We start from the raw sequence: 26482 nt of genomic DNA, 5'->3' as shown, positions 1-26482 counted from the left end.
TGTAAGGGAAGATTTTCAGTATTTCAGCTTTCGGAAAAAAGGCAAGATTTTGTTCAGATGTTCAGAACTGCTTTAGATAAACTGTGATTTCTTTAATTTATATAATTTTTTTTACCATTGCCTGTATGGATTAGACTAGCTCCAGCAAAGTGGTGCTGTCCAGGTAGGTCACAGCAATTCTGGCAGTCACAAATAAGACCAGCCTGCCTGCCTCTGTGGCAGTCAACATCGCCACGTTCAGGAGTTAGGTGTATGCCACAATTGGAGTCTTACACCTGCATGGGTGGTGGTGATTTGTTTGAGTAGTGTTGTAGATCTAGGTCATGCACTCCTTGATCCCAGAAAACTGCTTCTCTTTTTTCTAGTGTGTAGGATGTGAGGGAGTTGAGAGGATAGGCAAGAATGAAAGGTAATGGAGAGCAGAGTAAAGGGAGAGTCTGGGTTTCAGTGGGTGGGGACTGGGCTCGTGTTGGAGGACTCAGCGTGTAACTGAGCAGGAGACTCCAGTGGTCCTAAATCTGCCTCTGTAAATTAGAATGGTTTGAGATTTATATGTAGGATTGTGATCAAGGGGATGGATCATTTCTGAACCCGCAAGTTATGGTGCTAGGTTGTAAACACATGTATGCATGCATCTATAGTTAATGTTGAATGTTGTGTTCTGGAAAAACAGTGGGGTTTTTTGTGGGAGACGACAAGTTGGTTATGCAAGTCAGATGGATTTGGTCTAGATTCTTAGGCTTTCTGTGTTACAGCCTGTAGTTTCCTGGCTCTAGGGAGTGGAATCCTTAGCGCAGTATTTATAGAAGTGAAGAGGAAGCATGCCGCTATGTGTTGGTGACTAAGGCAGTGCCAGGGAAAGGCTGGACCTACCTGTTTGTGTACTGTGCATTTCAGGAGACACTCTCCCCTGTTTTTTGTTTTGTTTTTTTTTTTTTTATCCAGCTCTGGTAATCTAAAATGCTTTTCTGCTTTGACAGCTGCTAGTGATCCTTTGAGGAGTTCAGGTGACTGTAGTACCCTTCTGAAAGGATGGAGGTGTGTGTAAACATCTTTAGCCTGAGAATTGAATAAATAGCCTGTTTCCCCTACCTTGATTATTTAGTGACTGATGTGTTGCATCTCTAAGACTGGTCAGTTTTGCAGAACTGTCTTGTCAGTAGGTATTAGGCGTGTTTTGAACAGGCCTACTAAACTGAGCTTCTGAAAGAAGATAGAGCAATAAGGTTGGGCTGGCCTGGAAAAAGGACCTGAGAGAGGATATTATGTGTCTCAGGAACTTGATTGCCTGAAGGGTTTCTTGTAAATTGGTCTCTGGATTCAGATGCTTAAATGCTGCCCATTCTAGGCATGTAGGCAAATAAATGCATGACTCCTCTTATTTTGAGATGGTTTGTATCTAGGTAGAACTTAACCTCTCTTGTAAACCAAATGTGACGTCCAAACTTTCAGTAAACCGGGAAAGCTTTCACTATATTGATCCAATAAATCTTTCCCAGGGCAGAAAAATAACTGCATGATGTGGTTTTTAAGAATACGAGATGAGATACTCTGCATGTGAGAGAATTATTTGGAATAAAAAAATGTGGTGCATTGCACCCAGCTTTAAAGATTTTTGCCTGCCGTAAACATCAATTTAAAAAAATAAAACATTGGCATTTGGAGAGTTTGACTCTCTTGAGTGTACATCTGGTTTTCAACAATACTGATGTTTTAGAGAACAAACTAAAATGAAGAATTAGGCAGTTACGTTGTATTTTTACCTTTTTTGTTTCAACCACTTGTATTACCATGTTTGAGAGCAGTTTTCTCTGTTGCTGATTACTAGTCTAACTGCTGGATTCTGCTCTGCAAGTTCAGATGTGGCTGCTTATTGTCAGCTCCCTCCGGCAGTCTGCTAACCAGCCATGTTATAATCAGTGGAAATTTAAGAATTGTCAGAGCTTTCTTGAATAAACATGACTTGCTGGTTGACCTAATTAGTCAGCCAGTTAATATCCTTACTAAGAAAATTAATTGTCTCTTTCCTTTTTCTCGTGTTAGTTACAGAGACTTTTTTTGGCAAAGATGGTAGCATTTTCACCTTTCTAAGGATTGCAGGAGTAGTATAGTTAACAAATTGACCACTTTAGCTTTTGTTGTTTAATGTGGGATGGGCAGGTTTGGACAAATACCTGAAGGTATTTTCAAGGGAAATTATATGTAATCAAACTACATAGAGCTTCATAGATAAATGGGAAGAAAGCCTCTGATACCTGCTAATTTTTTCTGCAAAGGTTCAGCTGAGTTGTATCCCAGGCCTGTAGAAATAAGCAGTTTGACCATGTTGCAGCTAGTGAGAGACATGCTTGGACTTCTGCAGTATTCATGGAATTGGGCTATGGTTGGAGAGATTTCATGTCTGGGAAGAAGAGTGGAAAGAAGACATGACTAGGATTACGTGTTTTAAGGGAGATTTAGAGCCATAGGTATAACGTGGTGAGTTAATACCCAACATTTTTGTAGCAAATGGTTTGTTAGAAGTGGCTAAAGATAACAGAAAGTGAAGCTGACAACATTAGGTGAAAGACTCCTCAAGTTATAATTTGCTTAAATGTTGTAATTTTAAACAATTGAATTGTAAATATTTGCCTCTTAATTTTAAGCAGTGCAAGTATCTTCACTGTTGCTGTCAATTCACCTGGGAATGAAACAGTAATATTTTAGACCCTTGTGGCAGGTGTTCTATTGTGAGTGTAATTTTGTTTGGTTTACTCCAACCTTAATTTCTTTCCATGTCAGGCTGAAAGAGAAAGCTATTATGTTTCTTTTCCTGGAACTTAAATTTTTTCTGAGGCCTTGAATCTTCCACCATCATTATACTACTCATGTTTCTGTCTTTTTTTTTTTTTCTGTGGGGAAGATCAGGCAGAAAGTATTTGGATTATTTCCACAGAAGTTTGTCTGAAGCGCAGATCATTAGGAAATGTTTTCAGAATTGCCATGCTGGCAATTGTAGACCAAATTCTGGTAGGATGTTATGTGCCTGAACCCCCTAAGACTAGCTTCTACTAGAAGTTGTAGTTTACAATAGGTAGCTTTCTTCTATTTGCTTCTTCATTTAAAGTTTTTGAGGGATCATGTGGTTTGTGAGAGCGCAGCCCCAAGAAACATATTTAATTTTTTTTCCTTGCAGCAACAGAGTTAGCATCCTGTATGTCAGTCCTAGCAAAATGTCAGCTTCAACAGTGATGCTAGTTTAAACAACAAAGAACAGAAACCTGCTTGGACTCTTTGACAGTTTTGTACATGTGTGCAGTTGTATCTTTTAGGCATTCCACATACTGCAACTGCCAGCCTTACTAGTAGGTATACCACTTGAAGCTGCAGAAGATAACTGCTAATAAATGGTGTCTTTGCATATAGATACTCTCTTTTTAAGGGTATTGAGGAAATCAGCTTAACAGCCAGGAAAGGAAAAAGCTTTCTTTTTTTTTCCTGAAGTTCAGAAAACTCTGTGTTAATGTTTGCAGACTTTTATCTTCCTGGACTTTAATGTCTCCTCTTCAGTTTGGGGAGTTTCAAGAACAGAAAAGCTGCTATGTTAATTCCGTATCTAGTAAAGATTAAACGTGACTTAGAGGGACATGAAAAAGCCACTGAACATCTGAAATACTGAACTTCTAATTGCATTTGTACAAGCAACAGCCTTTGGACATGAACACTTGTGTTAGATTATTAATACCTGATACTACTACTGTATTAAAATCTTTCTTCATTACAAAATTGGCAGCTTTCCCCCACTGTTTTTCATGTTTCCTTGTACTACTTACCCCATGTTTTCTTGGTAAAAGCATTAAGATCCATTGATATGGAATACTGCTGTAACAATAGGAACTCTGTGTGAGTGATTGCCATGTATGGCTATGCAGAATCACAGAATCATTAAGGTTGGGAAAGGCCTTTAAGATCATCAAGTCCAACCATCAACCCACCACCCCATGCCCACTAAACCATGTCCCGAAGTGCCACGTCTACTACCTAGTGTAAAGTCCCTGGGACTTGGGACTTCTGTTTTAGAAGGTGTGATTGGTTTAATTGTACTTTTCCTGTCACGGAGATAAGCTAGCTAGGGCTGGCTGAGTTGTGCTGCATTACATGAAGGCTTTTCTATTATAGTGCTTGCAAATGTTTTTTGCAAGCTGACATATATATTGTGTCAGAGCTATGTACAGAAGTGTATTACATTCAAAAAAGAAGTCATGTGACATCTGGGGTTGATTTTTTAAATTTTTTTAATAAAGTCTCTATTATTTACTGCAAACATGTTAAGATGGGGGCAAGATAGGTGTTTTCAATATTAATTAGTGTAGATGAAAATTCTGTTATATGCTTTCATAACATATGTGCCCAGAGCACTTTAGGTTCTCAATAATAGTATTGTAAGTGAAGCTCAAGACTTCAGAGAAATGGGAAACTCGTTGCTAAAAAAACTATATCAAAGTGTTAAAGAAGAGGGGAAATTATAAAGACATACTGTTATCTAATGCAGGCACTCTGTCTTTTTCTTTCCTCTGTAATCTTATGTAGCAATGGGTCAAGAAGCTGGCAAACCTGCCTGGCCCAAACCAGCAGGAGGATATCAAACTATTACAGGTAGAAGATACAGAAGAAGACATGCCTATGTTGGTTTTAGACCATCTTTGAATAGCCAAGAAGGAGATGAACATCGACACAATGAAGACTGCGAACGATTAGGATTGGAGGATGTTCAGAAAGAGAATTCTTTATGTATGTGCATATCTTCAGGTATGTGCCATTTAACTGCAAACTGGGGGTGGAGGGAGAAGGCACATAGAGAAATGTGAAGGGAATACAGTAGCCACTTCAATAACACATGTAAAGTACATTTCATACAGCTTTATAGAATGAAACTTAGCATGAAGGCAAATTAAAGTATAGTCTATCCTAGGCTGTTTAATTTTGCTTGAAGAAGTGCATTCTAAATGACTTAATGCTTTCTAACCAACTAGGTAGCCATAACATTGTATAATTCAAATTATTTTGTCTTCAAATCAAATTACAAATCGCATTTGGAAGAGAATACGTATTCTAACCTTCTGTTTGGAGCTAGGCTGTGAAATACTTGATGTCTCATGGACCAGGTTGTTCTGTCCTTGTCAACCTTAGTGTAGTTACAGTGGAAATTAATTTAAGCCTATAAAACATCTTTAAAGCTTCTCTTTTTATTTATTTATACCAGTCAAACCACTTCCCTTTCTTGTTTAATGAATATGAAATGTTAGTATTTCCCAAAATGTCTTTTGTGACTTTAGCATCTGAATAATAATTTCATAGTAAATAACAAATGGCTTGTTGGATTAGAAACATAGTCCCATCTCCTTGAGTGTATGAGGTTTTCTGCTGAAAAGATGTTTGATATAGCCTCAGATCTTCCAAAGTAGCTTTTTTTTTCTATTTCTCCTTCTAATTTTCTTTTTTTTAATAGTAGTATAGTGTTAATTTAACTTTGTCATATGCCATTGTTCTTGGAGACTGTTGTGTGATCTAGATCATCTTGAGGTGGTTTTATCTCTTTAACTTGAACATTTTTGCAGTTGTCTATGCTTCATATATTTTCTACACTTTCATCTAGTTCAAGGTTTATTTCCTGTAGGGTAGTGTTGACACTGTGGAGACCTTCCTACTGTCTCTCTAAAATGCTACCACCTTTCTTGTTTCAGTTACTCAGAAATGAGCATGCTATTATTTTAGGGTCATAGAAATAGGCAGTTTAAAGTGTATTATCGCCGTGTTCTTAATACAATTGCTTTGTATATAAATTCTAAGAGTGACTCATTTTCTATATTAAGTCTAATAACAAAATGCCTTTCTTTTTATATTTGGTCTTTTTTTGTAGTACGGCTTTTCAGATTTCTCTTTGAGAAATGTTTGATTTATCTCTGTTACCTCAACTAGGTTACGTTTTTCCCCAGTTGGTAGTTATTTTTTGATGGGTGGTTACTACCTAAAATATGCTGTATATTTCCTTGCTACTTGGCTTGACATCTTATATACATCTAAGCAACTGTTGAAGGTGGGTGGAAGGAGATATCCTTAGAAATACTAAACTCTGACTTGACTTGGTCCTTTGTAACCTACTATAGGTTGCTCTGCTTGAACAAGAGGGGTGGATTGGCTGATAATGAGAGGGGCCTGCCTGGCAACCTCAGCTGTTAGCATTTTTGTGAAGGAGCTTCAAGATTTTAATTGGATAAAGTGTCATGTTGCAGTATTGCTTCCTGCAAGCCAGACTCCTAGTGCTGAGAGGCACAGCTCTCATAAGAGTTCAGTGCCATGAATTCACCAACCTAGGCATGGATTAGCTATTTTGATGAGATTCTTTTTTAACCCCAGAACACTGATTTTTACACGGTTTCCTACTTCTACCTGTTTTTAGAATAACATGCTAGGGAATTCCTTTAATTAACTATGCATGCCTCATTTTTTTTGTCTTGTAGTTAAGTTTCCAAATCTCTTAATATTGACTTAAAAACTTCAAGTACTCTCAAGTTATGCAAGCCATTGTATGTTCAAAAAAAGTTTGTACTATTGCCTTGGTTAGGAGTTTACAAATTACTTGAACTCAGCATTAATTTTGTAGTAGCAGCAGTATACATGTTTTTACCTTCTTTAACTCTTGCTGCTGGGTTTGATATTTATTGTCCCTTTATGCAAGAGGTGTTCAAGTGTGTAGTAAACCAAACTGAATTTGTGGTGATGGTAATTACTAACTGTAATTCCACATTCATCCCTACTATTATTTTCTTCTTATGCGCGTACAAAATATAGTGCTGTTAGTATCTAATTTATAGTAGCAATAAATGGCCTTATCTGAGTGTGGCAGGAGGTACAATTTAGCCAGTTAATGAATGGATTTAACTTATGGAAAGAAATGTTGCAGCTTTTTAATATTTTAGTCTTTTTTCAGATTTCCTGTTCCCGTCTTCAAATTCCCTTTTATATAAACAATGTAAAAATGCTGCTTATGAACATGTTCCTTTAATACTTGTTTTCTTGCTATCACAGGCTGAGGTGAAATGGTATCATTTAAGTCTATTTCTGTATGCTTAGCTTATATAAATAAGAAAGTAAATATATTAGTGAAGAATGACTGCATCTCTGGTAAATATTTCTCTTTGTCAGATTGCACTGCAGTCCTAGTGAACTATTCTTTCTTTTTTGCAAGCAATTGTTGTAGATGAGAATATTTCTATTGTTTTTGATTATTCCAATGCATTCTTTCTTACAACTTTCTGTGAAGGTTCCAGTCCATTGGTTCAAGTTTCTTCTGGTTTATTGGATGAGCCTTTGTTAGAAAATGTTGGAACTGGAGAACCCGTTTGCCAAAGTGTATGGAGCCGAACTTTTGAAGTGAACGCATCGCCATTTTCTCTATTCTCTTATGATCTGGAAGGCAACAAAATCTCAGGGAACTTTATGAATCCTTATGAAAATTCCGTTGAGCTTGCAGAATATGCGTCTGGAGGGCATAATGACTGGAATGGTCAGAATAGAATTGCTTTTGTAAACACTGATTCTTATGAGCCAGATAGCAGTGATGGAGAGGAAGATGATGCTCAAGACAAATTTTCTTTGGCAAGGGAAGAAGCAGGTGTATTGCAGGAAACACTAGATAGCATGCTTTCTGAGTTAGAAAAAGGCCCGGAGTCTTTTACTGACTTAAAGTCCCGATTGTCCACTCTCAACCACAGTGTTTCTAGAGAATGTTGTGAAGAAGCAGGACCAGTGCCTTTAATGAGATATTTTAGCATAGGTTCAGACTTGGCATGTCCAAACAACAGCACATTTAAATTTTCTGCTGAAGATCATGCTATACCGAAAAGTAACCCGAGTAGTACCAATTGTGAAACACAGCAGAGAAGAAATATAGTGGATGTTGGAATCGGAACCCCTATAGCAATTGCTAATGAATTGAATGTCAATGATGGAAAGACTGACCAAGGAAATTCACCTGAGCTGGTAGTGAGACCTAAAATAAGAAAACAAAGTACTACAAACCAGTTGGAGACAGAGGAGCTTCTCCCTAATGATGATGATGAAAGTGGTTCCTGGAGGAGAAGTGATATTGCTGAAGTCCAGCAAGGCTATGCTGAATGTGCCTTGAGAAACAGCAGAGAAGCAATGAATTATAGTATGTTCTTTGACTCAAGAGAGCACGTAGGTCATCAAAAGAATGCAGAAATAGACCTAAGGAAAAATGCAGCAGCTCAAGAACAAAAAAATATGCCAGATGGTAGCACTTTTTGGGATGAGTCTGAAGACGGCAGGAGATGCTTCTCAATGTCCCACAAAGATGAAGACAGGTAAAATTTCATTTTTATATCTGTATTAGTATTGAATCTTTTGTGTAAATAATGTGCAAATCTGAATAATTTGTTAGCAAATGGGACATAACTCAAGCAATTTTAGAATATTATCAGATAACAGTATGCCAGCTTTTCCTTTCAGTTCTCCTTCACCCTTCCTCAAGTCCATCTAAAGAAATAGTAATGTACATTCTTCTGGTAATGTAAACAGCCTTTCCTTACATTTAGGGACAAAGTGCCTTACCATTGAGGAAGATTGCTTGTTCACTTTTATTTTTACTGAGCGGGTGGAGGGTAGAGAGGGAAAACCTTGTTCAGCATGGTTTTTGGCAAATTATGGGTCTTTGAAAGTTCCCTTCAAGACTTGTTATTTTCAGAATTTGTTCTTTTTGCCATCAAATATAAATATTCTGCATGACGGCCTGTGTATGTTTTTGTCTCCAGCCTTTTGAAAGAAATTACTCTTCCTTGTCATATCTGGAGAATAACTTGATAGGATTGCTTATAATCCCTGTTTTGAATGAAAGTTCTTTAGGCTAGTAGGTGTTTCCAAAGTAACTATTAATGAATACAGTTTCAGATCTACAGATGGCTCCAACCTGGCCACCAGGAGCAGTATTCAGGCTCCTCGTGTTTTGGGCTCTCTACCCAGAAAACAGACTAATTTGGATAAACCTTACGGTGATTAACTTGTGCTCATAAAGTGCTGGTTAAGAATTTTTCACTGTGAATTGGAGTTACGTAACTGAGTTATTTGAGGCTAAAAAATGTCGAATCTTCATTTATGGTTAATGCAGTAGTGTTTGTGATGGCTTTTGTTTGATTTTTTTTTTTTTTCCTATTTTCCTTCTAATTTGCTTTCATCTTGTTGATTCTGTTCCCACTGCATTCTTTACAACACGTCTTCTGGATGTTGATGTGGCTTTTTTGTGTATGTGCTTGTCATTAGGCTTCATAAGCTAACCTGCTTAGTAGACTGTGTTTCCACTACTTTTGTGGAGAAAACAGCATGAAAATTAATCTGCATAAATGCTTGTCCTTAAAATATTGCAGAGTCCCAATTATGAAAGACCAAAATCCTTAAGGCATTGTAAAATGGGTTAGTAGACTTAATTTTGTTTTTTTCTTATTGAAGATGTAGGTGGACTTGCAAATGAATCCATTCCTTCCTTGTAAGGTTTACCTCCTGAAAATTTTTGTTGGTGCATAATCTTTTCTTTTCCACTTCTGAAATGCTGCTACTAGAAGATTAAAATGCAATGGAGGAAATGGCCTGTATTTTACGATTATAGCATTGGCTTCCATGATGCGAAGTGATGGATTGTTGTAGTATGGCAAAAAGAAATACAGATTGTGTATCTGAAAGCGACTATGTTCGTCATAATGGCAATAACTGAACCACTAAACAGGAAGTATATGTGTTCTTAACTTAAAAAACCCCATAATTTGTGTTCTAAACCCTCAAAAGACTTATCCTTATGAAGTAAATTGTCAAGGATTACTCTGTACAAAGGAGTAATATGTTCTTCCACTCTCAAAAGGTAACGTATTATGTTTAAAGGGTTAATCCATATTACCTGTTTAAATATACGTATATAGCTGCATAAAAAGCAGAATTGACATATGTGTCAAACTACATTCTGCAACTCAACTTTCATTTCTTTCCAACCCAGGGAGAAATTTACCTTGCTGATTGCTGCAGCCTGGGCCTTCACCTCACATTTTTGCTTCAAGGAAGTGCCCAGATAGTATGGTTTTAGCATGTAGAAGCTGTGTGAGAAGGAGAAAGTCTTGCATATTTGTTAGAACCACATGTGCTCTTAAGTTGGAAGGGTCATGGTAGGTCCCGTGGGGGCCAGGGGTGGTGGGATGAGGATCATATCCTTTAGTTCCCTCCTTTTAGTGTTGGATCATATGGCAAGTACAGGCCAGTTCAGCCAGGGTAGAGACTATTCTCAGAAAATCCATGTGCAGATGCTAAATTGATGTGTTATGCTTTTGCCAAGTGACAAGTCTATAACTCTCTAATCATTAAGTGATGTTCTGCTTCTCCGCAGAACTAGGCATAGTTAAATCCTAAGTTTTGAAATATACATATTCAGTGTTCTTCCTTTTTCAGTATTAATGACTTTAGAGAGATCCTGTTTTCTGGTTTGAATTAGGGTTTGTGTATAAACTCTAAAGAGAACAAATTTGACTAACAACATAGGAATTTTATTATAAACGGTGTTTGTTTGTTTGTTTCCTGTATTGTAAAATAGAGAAAACTAAAATAAGAGATTTGAATATTTGGGCTAGTCTTACAGTGTGCTTAATTAACTTTTTAAAACAAAAACCAAACAAAACAAAGGGTTCTAAAACGTTAGTATTCACTTCAGTTGGTGTGATATAAGATGCATTAGACTGCATATCAGAATTTCATAACAGATATTATTTCTATTGTAAAGTAGTCCTTTAAAATAGCCCAAAGTTAATGAATACTCTCATTTCCATCACTTTCCCTAGCCCTCAAAACGGTGATAGAAAAATATATTTCTGCTTCAAATGAAAATGCTTCATATAATCTGAGTCTTGATCTTTATTGTTGTAAAACTTGCAGTGTATAATGTGCTGTTTTTCAAAAGTACTTCTAATTCATTAAATAGCAAGTTTTATTGGCATATGGTTGTAACATTATATAGAAGGAGGGTTTCTTTAAAGTGAGTTTGTAGGTGGGGAGATAACATTGATACACATGGACATACTGGGTTTAGCAGACAGAAAACTCTGAGCTGCAAGTTTTGCGGATTGCTGTGTAAGAGGTGCTCTATTAAGCATGTTTGCTGTTCACATATTTATTAGTTTTCTGTAACTTTTTGAAGTGACATAGCTAGTTGACTGTACTTGGAATTTTGGTGTTGTCACTTGGTGTTGACTGAACCTTCTAAGTGGCATTACCAAAGGTAGCAGTAGACAAGTTCACCCTTGAGATTCTGCTAACATCACTATTTTCTTTAAGCTGCCCACAACTTCTAATTTACTGCCCTTTTCTATGTGGTAGCTGAGCAAATTCTCTTTGAAAAACTCCCTGCCATTCATCTGTTCAGGCTAGTGACTTCTATAATTTGCATAAGTAATCCATTGTATTCTTCTATCATTTAAAAAAAAAAAAGAACCATTGTATATGGCTTAGAGGTTATGAGAGCTTTTACTTTAAGTTTTGTTTGGCTGAGAGGTAAGGCCAACATTGCATGTTGTTTGTTAAGCAAGCATTGGTGTTCTCAGTGTCACTGCTGTTGTTTTCTCTTTGTGTTCTAGGAGAAAGATGTGTATAGTGGTTCTGGGCTTATATTCCTGAGTTGCTTTATGTACTCTGAAAATGTGGAGGGGGAAGAATAAAACAGTTTTGCAAAGTGGGATAGGCAGAATTCTTTTAGGAACTGATTTTTTTAATCAGTTCTTTATGTATACTTGCCTTAATACATCCATAAATAGTACAAAATTAATTTATCCTAGAAAAAATAGTTTCTATTGAGAGCAATGTTCATAGAAAATTAGGGCATAACAGAATGTTAGTGTTTTCTTTCCTTGAAAGCAGTGTTTAAATTCACACCCTGTTGCCTTGTTTAAATTGCAGCTCAGAATGCAGTGATGGAGAATGGTCTACAGCTGTGCCTATCTATTTTGCTGCTACAGAAAAAGACCAGTTTTCAAGTGATGAGGGCTGTGAGACTGTCCCGGGGAGGGAGGAATGTGAGCCTAAAGTGCAGAGCAGCAGCAGTGGTGTAGAAGAGGAGAACAGAGACTTCTGTTTCCAAGGAGGGTATGGTTTTATTTTTATTAGTTAACTTCCTGTAGGTTCTGACATCAGCAGCAACATGGTATCCACATGACACTACACAGAATAACATCAATTCTAAAAGTAGTTACTATACTAGCAATAATAATTTGCCTACATCAAAATAATCTGAGTAGTTGTATGTATTTCAGATTGGGGGAAAAAATGGCATGTCATGCAAACATTTCTCTTTTATGAAAGATACAGAAATAATGAGAGGGCATTGACAATAGTAGTGTCAATAAGGATAATAGGCTGGATATACCGACTTTAAAAAGCCAGATTAGGCAAGTTAATTGTAAAGGGATATGTTACATACACATCTTCTGATACTACTTGCAAAGCAGTTGTTTATCTCTTTGCTTTATTGTTTCTCATATTCCACTGCTGCTCTTTATTTCTGCAGCCCTATCAGTCATTAAAGTAAATTTGAACTACTTGCTTGCTGAGAAGTTAGTTATTTTTCCAGTCATTCAGTATTTTGCTTTATAAAATATATCTGCCTTTCTTGCAAGGCAAAATTTGTAGCTATTTGTTGCAAGGCAAAATTTGTAGCTATAAATAGCCAAGGAAAGTTGTTTTTGTTTTTGTTTTTTTCTAAGCATCTAATATTGAACTTATGCTGTTAGTTTGGGTCTTGATAAAGCAACAAGCCATGCCTAAGTGTTCTTTCAGCTTCTTCCACTTTTATGTAGACAGTACCTATTACCAAGTAGTCCAAATCTCTGTTACTGCTTTTTTAGTATCGTTGTCTCTTGAGGTTTGGAGAATTAGTGTGGCTTTATGAAAACATTATGAAAACTCATCTGTTTCAGAACAACAACAATGGAGCTGAGTACTCTTTAGTTTTCTTTGGTGTGAACAGCCTGCAAATGTACCCATTTCTAATGTGATTCCTGTTTATTTGCCCTTTGATAAGGAAAGTGGGACTCACAGCCCTGTGAATCTAAACATCCAGGTGACTTGTGCTCCTCTAGAAAAACTAGGAATGAGAGGAGTATTTCTCCTTACATGAATAGGTTCTCTTGCAAATAATATCTCTTTGCATTTAGGCCAAGTTTCACCATGAAGGCTGTTTGACGGTGTCAAGAGAGCCTTTCTTTTTAGTGGCTTTAGGACCTTGTAGATGAGTAAAAAATCTTCAGTACTAAATTTGCTAGCCCTGGTAGGGATACTGCCTGTACTAGGGAAAATGCAAAGCAAGCTACTTGCTGTACTGCTGGCCTTGAGCATTAGACAAATAATTTTGCCACAGAATCATGTCATGGGTGTTACTAGATTCTGAGGCTGGAGCTGATACCACTGGGAGTTTCTTGTTTCTTCCAGTAAATACTAAATTCCTCATTTGGGACTCTGCATTCTGGGAAATATGCAGCAGCAGCCCTTGTAATATGTGTACCTTTCGTTGCTTGCATGTGTTCATAAATTCTCCTAGATTTTTAGTTCTAGCTTTTCGTTTATTTATTTGAAGGGAACAGACAGTATTGGAAGAAGGAGAGATTCCTCAGTTACAGCACCGGGAAGAAATAGAAAGTAGCTGTGCTGGGGAATATGATCCAGTTAGTGATATTGTGGAGGCTGGATTCTTCCTGTTGGATGGAAATAACAACCTTGAGGATGACTCCAGTGTGAGTGAAGACCTGGATGTGGAGTGGAGGTATGTCTTTGGTAGTTTTCTGCATTAATTTCAGAGGTTTTGTAGTTACTATTTTGCTTTTTGTGTAAGATGTCAAAAATTCTCATGGCTATCAGTATGCACTTGCTTCAAAGGCTGATAATTGGAGTTTGAAGGCTTAAGGTACTTCAAGTGCTATGTTTGTTCTATCGAGAGGAAAAGCATGTAGATTTCCTAAATTGGGCTGTGATCTGAGAAAATTCTGGTGCACGAAATACTTAAGGGATAGGTGTACTTTTGCAGTTAATTTTCAAGATGGTAAGTATACTGGAAGTATAACAAAAGTAAAGCAATATGAATTCAAGTCAGTGCAATTTTATCATTGGTCTTTTCCTCTTTTGCAACTGGTGTAAGTTAGATGTTATAAGCCTATTTTATTTCTCTTTGAAATGCCATGTGCTTACCTAATACTGTCATAATTTTGAATGCTTCACTCAATTTTCTGTAATTAGATTACTGAAGAATATTGCAATATATTTATTAAAAAAAAATCTGCAAATACCAGGAGGAATGTGATTGGAGCCACTTGCACAGTCTAATGCTAGAACAGTATAGTACGTTTGTTTTAAAGTAAGAGTGAGCTAGACAGAATGCTTTCCAGTCAGAGACTTAACGCTTGATCTCTTCTTATTAAAAATATTATAAACTACAGCATAGACATACCAAAACCACTGCAATTTTCTGCTAGTGCAGTTATATTCTGAAAAAGCACAACAGGGACTAATGCATGAGAGTGCAAGCTAGAAGTAAGGCACGTGTTCTTAAAGTGCCAGGCAGCAAGCTAGCAAAGGAATTGTAGGATATGGACAAAAACTGTCTTTTACATGTTGGAGGTTAGCCTTGGTAAGCTTCCTAATTACTCAAAATAGGAAGGAAGATCCTTCTCTAATAGTCGGCTAAGTTTTTGTCTGTTGAGTATAGGCAGATCTGTACATGATTTTGCCTGTGGCCATTTTGAGATATGATCTCTGAATGTTGAAAACAGAACTCAAAGCAGCTGCCAAACTATGAACTGTGACACATGATGTAATCAAAATCTGAATGCTAGTTGTAAAACAAGCTTAATAGCATACATATGAAATGTATTAGCTGAGCTGTATGCCCTTTTGCTCTAACGTAGTCAACAGCAAAAGCTCCCATCATGTTCTTCTGGAGTCTATATTGTCTTGAGTGTACCTCTGTACTGGGAGCAGGTGCTGGCAGGGGGAGCTGCAGGGTGGCCTCCATGAGGAGAGGCCAGGGTTGCCCCGTATGTTACATAGCTGGGTCCAGCTGGCTCCAGTGGATGCAGTGCAGGGTGGTGCCTCTGGGAAAATGTATTTAAGAAAGGGTAAAATATGCTGCAGAGCAGAGTGAAGATGATGTGAGGGGAAACAACCCTGCAGACACCAAGTCAGAGAAGAAGAGGGAGGTGGTGCTGCAGGTGCTGGAGGAGAGATTCCCCTGCAGTCCCTGGAGAAGACCACAGTGGAGTGGGTAGGTATTTGCTGAAGGATCTGTGCCCATGGAGAGCCCACACTGGAGCAGTTAGTGAAGGACTGCAGCTTGTGGGAAAGACCCATGCAGGAGCAGGTTTATCCTGAAGGACTGCAGCCTGTGGGAGAGATCCCACACTGGAGCAGGGAGCAGTGTGAGGAGGAAGAAGTAGCAGAGAGGAACTGCAAGGAACTGACCACAACCCCCATTCCCTGTCCCTCTATACTGCTTGGAGTAGGGGAGTCAGGAATGAAGGAGTGAAGTTGAGCCTGGGAGGAGAGGGAGGGCTAAGGGGAAGGTCTTTTTGTTTTTGTTTCTCAACTTCCAAATCCATTTTTATTGGCAATAAATTCACAGAATCATAGAACAGCCCAGATTAGAAGGCACCTCAATAGATCATTTGGTTCAGCTGTCAGTTAAATTAAGGTTCCCCCTTAAGTTGAGAATGTTTTGCCTGTGATGGTGATTGGTGAGTGATGTCCCTGTCTTTATCTTGACCCACGAGCTTTTAGTCTTATTTATGCCCCCATCCAGTTGAGGTGGCGGAGTGAGGGAGCAGATGGGTCAGCCAAGGTCAAACCAACACAACTACTTCATGAGAGTATACGCACACAGTTGTTAACAGGTGATGTGCAGTAATTTGATGTACTCAGCCCTCATGTTATTACTGTTTACTTTGAAATTAAGACCAGGTTTCCTAACTCATATTTTTCAGAGTACTTGATGAGTTTGGTGATGGCCTAGGGCTTGCTCAAGCCCTTCCTCATGCGGATCCTCAGTTTCTCACATTTACGACAGTAGACGAACGCTTACAACAAGCTATGGAGGTATTAAAATATTCTTGGTGGTATTATATCAGTGATGTTGTGACATAAGTTTTTATTATTGAATCCTTTTCCAGCAAAATCTGAAAATCAGGAGAATCAGGGAAAAATTACTTCTCTGTTTTAGCTTGAACTTTCAGGACTGCAAGCTTGAAAATAAATGTTGAAACTTCTTTTAGATGATGTAGTGCAAGAAGTTATTGATCATTGCTACTCCTTTTAGAATATATATTTATTTTCTGTTAATGGAAAAAAAGATCCTGATTTCTACCAGTATAAACATATGCTATTTAAATTATTCTAAAGAATGTTGCCAAATTCCCTACATAACAAAGGAAAGTTCATACCTGGATCTGTGCCTATGAATTGTCCTAGCTTTTTTTTTTGCCAGAGTAGAACTGGATGTCTCATGTTTTTATTCCTCAGTAGAAGATTTTCTGTGTTTGACTGTCTTGACTCCATGTGTTTTAAAAACAAAACAAAACAAAAAACACCCAAAAGCAAAAAAGCCTTTTATCTTTACTTTGTTCTAATCTCATTTCATCTGTCTAAATTTGGATAAACCAGAGCATTTGTGACTGAGAACAAGCATGGTTATGATCTTTGTCTTTTCTGTGTTACATGACGTTGATCACTGTCAGAGTGAATATGGAACTAGCTGAAATACACTTTGATGCAATGCGACAGTTCTTGCACTGCCAGAAATCTCCCCTGCAGGGTATTTGTCAAAATAAGAGTTAAGTGATGTGTAGACACATAATACGGTGTTACAACAATTAAATTGAGTGTTTTGTGTGTGAAGTAAGTTCAGGGGCATCAAGGGGCAGTTTGACTACTAGCTCTTAGTTAAAAGGGGTGAACAGGGCAGACTGTATGTCATAGTGTGCTTGCAGACAAAATACCAAGGATGCTTTAAAATGGTTTCTAAAGCTGACATTCAGTGGAACATATATAATTTTTTTTCCATGGACATGTGCAAAATCAATGATTTTGTGAATAAACTTCATGGGGATTTTCCAAGGGGGGTAGAAGGGTTTTTTCCTGAAGTTTGCAGTCATTCAATTTCCAGGTATTGTGCATCCCCCAAGGTATATGGGAGGTCAGCATTATTCATGATCAAGTATCATAGGGTCTTCTCCAGCTATGTAGGATCTTGTTAGCATTACTCATCTGGAGACACTTCAGAACTGCCTGTTAATGTGTAGGGGGTCTGTTGATATCTTTACTATAAAAGCAATATTTTGAAGTTGTATAGACAAAATTCTTTGTCTCTTTCATAGCTGCCTGTTCTCACTACAGCAAAAATGACAGAACTACAGAAGCAGTTGACCTCCTCCTTTGCACCAAAGCAAGACAATCTGTGTAGAGGAGGGAAACTAATCTCATCTTTTCTCTTTTTAATCTATAGTTTAACACTTGAAGAGGGGACTGAGGTTATTATGGCTCTAAGTTTTTTCTTTCTCATTACTGTGTAACAGCATTTCCCTAGTTACTCTGTCAGAAGAAATGTGCACTCTTGTCAGGCTGACCTGTAAAAGCAACCCTAGGTGCCTACATCCATGATTGGCTCAGAAGGTGCTGTAAATATGTTAATGTCACCAGGAACAGAGTGTTACTGAACACACTTGGCAAGCAGGTAGATGACTACAAAGGTAGTTACTCTTTGGCACCTGTGGTACAGGTCACTGTGGATGTTGGACAAGAGGTAAAGCCAATTCGCTTAAATAGTATTTGTGCTTGAAATTGGCACTTAGGTGTCTGAAACTTTGTGGTTGGCGTAAAGTCTGGCATAATTGGAATTAGTCAGCAGAAAATGGTAACTGAGTAATAAAAGGAACAGCTGTATTGACTATGACTACATAGACAACACAGGTTTTAAGTAAGAATTCTGAATATTTCCTCCAAATCTCAAGCAGAATACATAGAGCACCTCTCTTTCCAGTGTGAAGATGGTTACTAAAATTGTTCAGAAAATAAGAGCAAGTATTACCCAAAACTGTTCAACATTTCTCTTAGGCAATATTGCAAGTGTTTCTGGAAGTTGAGAGAAAGTGACCAAAAAGGTTCTGTAATGTCTATCTATCCAGAATTAATTTTAATTGTTTGCTGAGATCCTATCTTAATGACCATAGCAAGATGTAGAGAGAATCAGGATATAATGTTTTCTGCTTTCTAGAAAATAGAACTTGCAAATGGCTAGTCCAGTGTAATCTGTTAATAAAATATGATGTGACCCTGTCCCTGACTGGATTAACATAGACTAAAACTTGTGTTCCTGGAAGGGTGTTCAGAAAAGCCTTTAAACACAGCTTTCTTGGTTGTCAGACAGTTGTGGATGAAGATGCAGAAATGTGTTCCACAAATTTAAAAATGTAAAATCTTTCATTGTAATAGTAAATATCTCCTAGTGTTAGAAAGCCTTTTCCTTATCTTCGGTACTGTGGTCACATTGCTTGCTCAATATCCAACTGACCAGTGACAGGACTAGAAGAAATGGCCTCAAGTTGCGCCACGGGAGATTCAGACTGGATATTAGGAAAAAGTTCTTTACTGAGAGAGTGGTGAAGCACTGGAACAGGCTGCCCAGGGAGGTAGTGGAGTCGCCCTCCTTAGAGGTATTCAAGGAGCATGTAGATATGGCATTGTGGGATGTGGCTTGATGGGCATGGTGCTGTGTGGTGTGGGTGGGTTGTTTTGGTGTGGGTTGTGGTGTGTTTTGTGGTTTGTGGATGGTTGGGTTTTTTCTTTTTTATGGTTGGACTTGATGATCTTACAGGTCTTTTCCAACCTTAGTGATTCTGTGAGTACAAGGGGACAATCACCTCCCTAGTCCTGCTAGCCACACTATTTCTGATACAGGCCAGGATGCCGTTGACCTTCTTGGCCACCTGAGCACACTGCTGGCTCATATTCAGCCAGCTGTCGACCAACACCCCCAGGTCCTTTTCTGCGGGGCAGCTTTCCAGCCACTCGTCCCCAAGCCTGTAGCGTTGCACGGGGTTGTTGTGACCAAAGTGTAGCACCCGGCACTTGGCCTTATTGAACTTCATCCGGTTGGCCTCAGCCCATTGATCCAGCCTGTCCAGATCCCTCTGCGGAGCCTTCCTACCCTCCAGTAGATCAACACTCCACCCAACTTGGTGTCATCTGCAAACTTGCTGAGGGTGCATTCTGTCCCCTCATCCAGATCATCAATAAGGATATTAAACAAGACCGGCCCCAAAACTGAGCCCTGGGGGACTCCGCTTGTGACCGGCTGCCAGCTGGATTTCACCCCATTCACTACAACTCTCTGGGCTCGGCCATCCAGCCAGTTTGTAACCCAGCGAAGAGTGTACCTGTCTAAGCCACGATTCGCCAGCTTCTCCAGGAGAATACTGTGGGGGACAGTGTCAAAGGCTTTGCTGAAGTCCAGGTAGACAACATCGACAGCCTTTCCGTCACCCACTAGGCGGGTCACCTGGTCATAGAAGGAGATCAGGTTGGTCAAGCAGGACCTGCCTTTCATGAACCCGTGCTGGCTGGGCCTGATCCCTTGGTTGTCCTGCACGTGTCCCGTGAGCGCCCTCAAGATGAGCCTCTCCATAATCTTCCCCGGCACCGAGGTCAGGCTGACAGGCCTGTAGTTCCCCAGATCCTCCTTCCGGCCCTTCTTGTAGATGGGCGTCACCTTGGCAAGCCTCCAGTCATCCGGGACCTCCGCTGTTAACCAGGACTGTTGATAAATGACGGAGAGTGGCTTGGCAAGCTCCTCCACCAGCTCCCTCAGCACCCTTGGGTGGATGCCATCAGGCCCCATAGACTTATGAGTGTCCAGGTGGCATAGCAGGTCGTTAACTGCTTCCTCCTGGATCATGGGGAGTTTATTTTGCTCTCCATCCTTGTCTTCCAGCTCAGGGAGATGGATACCCTGAGGATACCTGGTGCAGCACTGGTGAGGCCGCACCTCGAATCCTGTGTTCAGTTTTGGGCCCCTCACTACAAGAAGGACATTGAGGTGCTGGAGCGTGTCCAGAGAAGGGCGGCGAAGCTGGTGAGGGGTCTGGAGCACAAGTCTTATGAGGAGCGGCTGAGGGAGCTGGGGTTGTTCAGTCTGGAGAAGAGGAGGTTCAGGGGAGACCTTATTGCTCTCTACAATTACCTGAAAGGGGGTTGCAGAGAGGTGGGTGTTGGTCTCTTCTCCCAAGTGATGAGTGACAGGACAAGAAGAAATGGCCTCAAGTTGCACCACGGGAGGTTTAGATTGGATACTAGGAAAAATCTCTTCACTGAAAGGGCTGTCAGTCACTGGAATAAGCTGCCCAGGGAAGTGGTTGAGTCACCATCCCTGGAGGTGTTTAAGAGGTGTGGATGAGGCGCTTAGTGGTGGACTTAACAATGTTAGGTTGATGTTTGGACTTGATGATCTTAAAGGTCTTTTCCAACCTAAACAATTCTATGATTTCATCTGTTCTTGACATAGTTAATCTTATTTTGGGGCTCAGGACTTGTTCAGGTTTTGCTAGGTATTTTTTTGCAGGATGATTAGATTTCGGTTTCACCAGATACCTTTCCTGCTTGTTCTACAACTTTTGTTCTCACCTTCCAGATCTTATTGCTTACATGTGTGTTTTCTTTCTTTGTTTGAACAACTATACCCCAAGCTGGTTTGCCACTTTGCAGTTACATTTTATCTATATATTTATACTCAGCTTTCTAACAGGCTACTTGTTGCCAGTTATGCTATTTTAGTATTATTTAGATCTGGCTTTTAGGGCAAACAGCTATTATTTGCTTAGTCTGATTCTACCTTATGGGTGCAATGTACCTCTGCTTTTGCTTCAAGTTGAAAAAGTAACCCATCTGCTTCCTTGTAATAACTATTTTTGCACCAGAGGTTTTGTAATGGGCAGTCTCAGCTTTGACTAGCTTTAACTATTACTCTGATTTGATGAACAGATTGGGTTGAGTTTAATTATAACATGATTAATAATCTAATGACTGTGACTTTATTCAACCTGTTACTGATTTACTTAATCCACTTCCTGAAGTTTCCCAAAATTCTCTTATCTAAAATAATAGATTCATTAACCAGATCTTTTTCATCTATAACAATGTAATTTATTACGAGAGTCTATTATAGCTCAGAAATTTTTTTCTGAAAACTTCTTTATCCAGCAAACTAATTTACTGTAGCTATGAAATACTTGAAAAGGATGTGATGTGATAATGCATCCAGAATTCAAGTGTATCTTAATTGCGGGTGGGGAGATCTGTCACAACTAGTTGTGGCATTTGGCGGGGGGGGGGGATGCGGGGAAGAAGTGTTTGTTGTTTGTTTTTTTTAAAGCTGTGTTCTATAATACTCTGGGATCCTAGAAGGTAATAACCTGTATGTGTGATTTACTTTTTTTTTTACTTCCATTTGTTTTAAAGAAATTACTTAGCTGGGAGTGTTTGGTTTACTTCATTAGCAGTATAGAACAGGTTGGGTGTCTCTGCAGTGTCAGTGACTTCATATATGAATATTTCCTGTGTCAGTTCACAGAGTGAGGAGCTTAAACCCCTGTAGGCTATAGCACTCCTGCTTTTAGCAGTGTCCAGCATTTGGTTTATGGTATGTGGAACAGTAAGCAGTCAATGAAGTAATAAGAGGAAGGAAATAAGATATCTTTGAAGTTATAAAGGTATCTTATGAAAGTTGTAAAACGCACACTTCTTCGCTCTGCTTTGGTTTTGAAGATGTGGTTTTAAGCATGAGAGTCATTGTGAGGCTTTCTGTCCATGATGTTTCTTTCATGTAGCTTTCAAAAGCAAACAATGCAATGCTTTTGTAAATTGTTTTCTGTTTGAGAGTACTAATAGTGGATATAGACACAGAGGTTTGACACATAAATAATACCTCATCCCTGGGAACTTAACTAATTTTTCCAGCTGTAGTAGTTAATCTAATTAAGCATAGTATTTTTACTTACAAATTATTCCTAGACCATTGCAGCTGTAGCAAAATCATTACAAATATTAAAATCAGCTTAATGTTAGTAAGGCAGTATTGTCTGCTGTAGCAGAATTGAATGTTTTTAAGCTGTTAATTTGGAGGAGTGTACCTGTTTTGCAGGTGGACTTGGATACTGCACTAAGGATAACTGTCCCAGGATTTCCTTTAAATTAGCACATTTCTAGATAAGAGTGTGTGTGTCAGTAGAAGCTGTAAAGATTTGTCTGTTAGCTCATGCTGATCTCTCTGCTGCCACAAACATTTGACTGCAGGTGTAAACCTGGTAGTTTAGATCTATCGTGGGATGGTTGCCTGAGTTACCTTGCCACTGCAATAAAAGTGCAGGCATGTTTTCAGCCTGCAGCTCTAGTAACTTTCTCTAAAGTTTAAGAGGAAATACTACTGAAGATGTTTGTGTATAATCCAATGTTTCTCTAGTATATTTTTGGGTTTTAATTAAGTGTACCCCCGACATTATAAAAATGGCAGGTTATTTTAAATTTCTTATCAAGGGAGTTTTGTGGCTATTAGAATAAATAATTTTTATGCTGATTAGAGCAGTAAGTAGTTGCACTTCAGGGGTGTGAGTAGTTCATTAAGTATATGAACTCAGTGCTTCTGTGTTTTTCACTCTTCAGTTTCAGTTCATTCTGCTATTCAAACAGGTATCTCTAGTACATTTCTTAGTGGATATAACCAATCTGAGTTCTGTGTTGTATTTTTTTCCTACTGGAGATCCTTTCAGTGTCTTATGGGTTTGAATGTATGATGTAAACATCAATCTGCCTGCTGTAGCATTGGAGTCTTTAAGATACTGTATGGTGAAAAATTTAAGTTTCAAACAAGATGACTTCAGAGCACTATGTCTGTCTTAAGTCATTATGCAGATGAGAAACGTCTATGTGGATGGTAGTGTAGCTGAAGTACTTAATATTTTTGTTGGTACCTGAGTAATTCAATAGTTGAAGCCAGGAAACACATTAATGAGGCTTCTGTTTTCAGAAAGCAAAATGTAGTAACAGTTTTGTATTAGCAAGCTTTATTACATTTTCAACTTGCTGCCTTTTCTGAAACTTTATAAAATTAAAATTTGTTCATTAGAGAGTAAGCTGTGACTCTGTCCTGATACTTTAAGAAGGCTTAAAAACCAAGCTGTTACTGTTTTGACCTTCAGTTTCATCTCATTCACTGCAAAAATAAAAATGATGTAATGGTTAGTCTGGCAGACATAACTTCCATTTAAGAAAGTACTACTATTAGAATTGGATTCCTTTTCCTGCTTATTTGTTTTTATATGGAATGTTATATTTGTGAGTAAGAGAACTTGGTCTCTACTCATCTTTTTCAGACTGCTCTTGCAAATTTGGAGGCTCTGGGATTTCATGTTGAACAGGCTCATCCACCAGCTACTAAAGAAGACATAGATTGTCTGCCACAGATTATTGTCACAGATGACCATGACGGTATGGAAAAATAATGAAGAATTAATTTCCACAAAGTTTGTAAGAACAAGTTTAGCTTTCTGTAATACCATAGATGCAGTATTTAAATATACTCACTGTGCAGCTGTCAATGCTGTTCTAAGAGCTTTTTAATCTTGAGTCAGACTGAATATAAATTCAGTCAGTTTGGAAACTACTCTTTACTGGAATAAGTGTGATTGTATTTTGTAATCATTAGTTATAATATATGTAGATAATATGAGTTTTAATTTCAGCTCATCTTAGGTGTAAAACAAGATAATAATGCTTTTTCTTCATCATGGGTGCAGGTCAAGAGCAGTATTGTACTATCTGTTGCAGTGAATATGTGAAAGATGAAATCGTAACAGAGCTACCTTGTCATCATTTGTTTCACAAACCTTGTGTAACTCTTTGGTTACAGACGGTAAGTACTACAGTATCGGTGGGGGTTTTGTGGGTTTTTTGAGTATTTGCATTCTTCTGGGCAGACCAGTTCATAACTTGTTGAAAATGTGGGGTGAAGTACCAAGAAATAACTTGTTGTTCATTTTATGCATTATGGAACCAAATTCTAGTGCAAGTGAAGAAATTAATTATATCTGTATTCACCTGAAGGATAATTTCTTGAATAGAGGGGTTATTTTTGTGAGGAAAAACATGCTCTGCTTTTAGTAAGAATGGAAGAGATGGATGAGTTACAACTTGTTTTTGTAAGAAAAAAGCTTTCTTTACTGTACTTAGAAGTAAAGAAGATGGCTTGTTTTTCTCTGAGAAGAGCAAAGGATCTGATCTGTCTCACCAGAATGTCCAGCCCATTTATGGTGATAGTTAAGGTTGGCGGGAGAAATACTAGAATGCTTGTAGATTAATTTAAAAAATTTACCTTTAGTAAATCTATACTGTATTAGATTTCATTTTCATAATCTGTAATCAGTTTCCTTCCAAATGTCTTAAAGGCTTACATCATATTGAGGCTAAACTAAAAGAATGGTAACTAATGAATTGCTATTATTTTTCCTTACACTTACACTCTGTTTTATGCACAGTACGAGCCTGGACTTGCTAGTTCTCAGTGAGCCTACAGTGTAACACATCATTTCCTCAAGAGGTACAAGAGGAATATTAATTGATTCAGACTAGGGAGATCAGGACACCTCTAGCATGGGTTGTTGTTGAGTTTATAATTTTTTTTTACCTTGCTAGTGTTGATTACCATATTGGTACTGCTTGTATTATGTCTTGCCTTTTTCTGCTGTCACAGTAAACTGCTCTTCCTGAAAACTAGAACAAAACGCTTCCTGTTAGATTTGAGCAGTAGCTAGTTTATATTTAATCTTTGTCTCAAAAAAAAAAAATATTCCCATCTATAAAATCAATTCGTTGAAGAAGACCTTGCGGAGAGCCTGATTTATCCGCTGTGTAACTGGTGTAAAAGCAAACTAAAGCTTTCTTCGGAGATTGTTAGCTGTGTGTCAGCTCCACGTAGCCATCCAGTCAAATTTGATTTTGAGACAGTGCTGTTGTGAAGACAATAGATACTTTGTAAATAATAACCTTTAGTTAGGTTTGAATAGAACTGAATTGAATGCAAACTATGCAAATGACCAGTTTTTTCTTTTTTTTTTTTTTTCAGTCGGGAACATGCCCAGTTTGTCGTTATGTGCTTGCACCCGTGCTTCCTGGAGCAGCCGCTCCCACTGTTTCCTTTCTATCTCATCAAGATTCTGCATCTTCTGTTCACAGTGCTACAGGAGCTTCAAACTAGGGTCTGAAAGCTAGTCTTTGCCACCAAAATAAAAATGTAAAATTTGTCTGTTTAATTGCAATGTGAAAACAATTACGTATAAAATACTGAATGTAAAATACTACCTATATTATAGATTTTAGTTTAGAAAGAGGGTGCAAGACTTTCTGAACTCTTCAGGTTTACAATAACAGCTTAAATTTTCAAACTGTAAGTTGGAAGAATCTGCAGCCTTATTTTCTAGCAGAATGTGGCTGGTAACTGTAATGTGTAAAGCTTCTATTATGATAAATTTTCCAAGAAGATAATTAATGTGGCACTTTGTTCAAGTTCTGGCAGCTGCAGTACAGTTGCAGCTTACTAAAGTTATGCTGATAATCTGTTTCAGGTAATATAACTGAACTATCTGGTTTTGTCAAAGCCAGTGCCACTGAGTGACTTTGTAATTGATCTGTCATATTTGCATCAAATGTGAAGATGTTCTTTGAAGCCAGCAGTGGTAGAATTTGATTTCACGGGGAAAAAATTGCATAATGGAACAATATTTCTTACGAGTTTGTTCTATAATAAACATTCTTTCTAATGTCAGAAATTCTGTTAAGTTGGTGCTGTCTGTTTTTGGCTTTTCTTATAAATGCTAGCATCATTTTTAAGCCTATGTCCCAAATAAGTATATGAACTATGGAACTTCAACATTATAAGTTCTAAGTTTCTAAGAAGTTGCATCTATAAGAGCTGGGCAGCTGTTTCTTCAATTAGTGTTTAAATTCCATTCTACTAATTAGGTATCCTGCACTCTTTCCTGCATGCATGCATGCTCTCTCTCTTTTTAAGATATATTTATTTTTGTGTATATCGGGGCTGGGGTTGCTTTCTAATGCAGATATAGTTAAAATATTTTTGGCTCTTGGAGTCTTAAGTGTGCAAAAGGTAGTAGAAACTTCACACAATTAATTGAAAAATACATTTGAATACTTGGCTATTAGGGTAATTGCTGTTATTTTAGAAATGTAAAATCAGTAATGTTTCTGGTATTTGCACTGGTTACAGTGGGTTATGCCACACTTAATATTTTAAAGGAGAAAAGGCTGTTCTATATAACATATTTCTATAAATAATACTCCAATGTATGCAAAA

General features: G+C 38.1%; 1 protein-coding gene across 1 annotated transcript; it reads left to right on the top strand.

Moving 5' to 3' along the window:
* Window positions 1–4571: 4571 nt before the first annotated feature.
* PJA2 (praja ring finger ubiquitin ligase 2) lies at window positions 4572–25855 on the top strand. The gene is made up of 8 exons (XM_059833832.1): window positions 4572–4788; window positions 7304–8366; window positions 11986–12171; window positions 13658–13843; window positions 16053–16164; window positions 23487–23601; window positions 23910–24025; window positions 25235–25855. Exons 1-8 carry the CDS (start codon window positions 4572–4574, stop codon window positions 25364–25366), a joined length of 2127 nt encoding a protein of 708 aa, XP_059689815.1. The 3' UTR covers window positions 25367–25855.
* The last annotated feature ends 627 nt before the right edge of the window (window positions 25856–26482 follow it).

This window comes from Gavia stellata, chromosome Z (assembly GCF_030936135.1).
Source record: "Gavia stellata isolate bGavSte3 chromosome Z, bGavSte3.hap2, whole genome shotgun sequence".
NCBI classification, from domain to species: Eukaryota; Metazoa; Chordata; class Aves; order Gaviiformes; family Gaviidae; genus Gavia; species Gavia stellata.
The sequence above is the reverse complement of the archived record's forward strand: the minus strand, read 5'-3'. Positions and strand labels throughout refer to the sequence as shown.

Coding starts and splice junctions, on each gene's coding strand:
- PJA2 (XM_059833832.1), top strand. CDS start 4,572: ATGGGTCAAGAAGCTGGCAAACCTGCCTGGCCCAAACCAGCAGGAGGA. Junction 12,172..13,657: donor GACTTCTGTTTCCAAGGAGG/GTATGGTTTTAT, acceptor ATTTATTTGAAG/GGAACAGACAGTATTGGAAG. Junction 23,602..23,909: donor TGTCACAGATGACCATGACG/GTATGGAAAAAT, acceptor TCATGGGTGCAG/GTCAAGAGCAGTATTGTACT.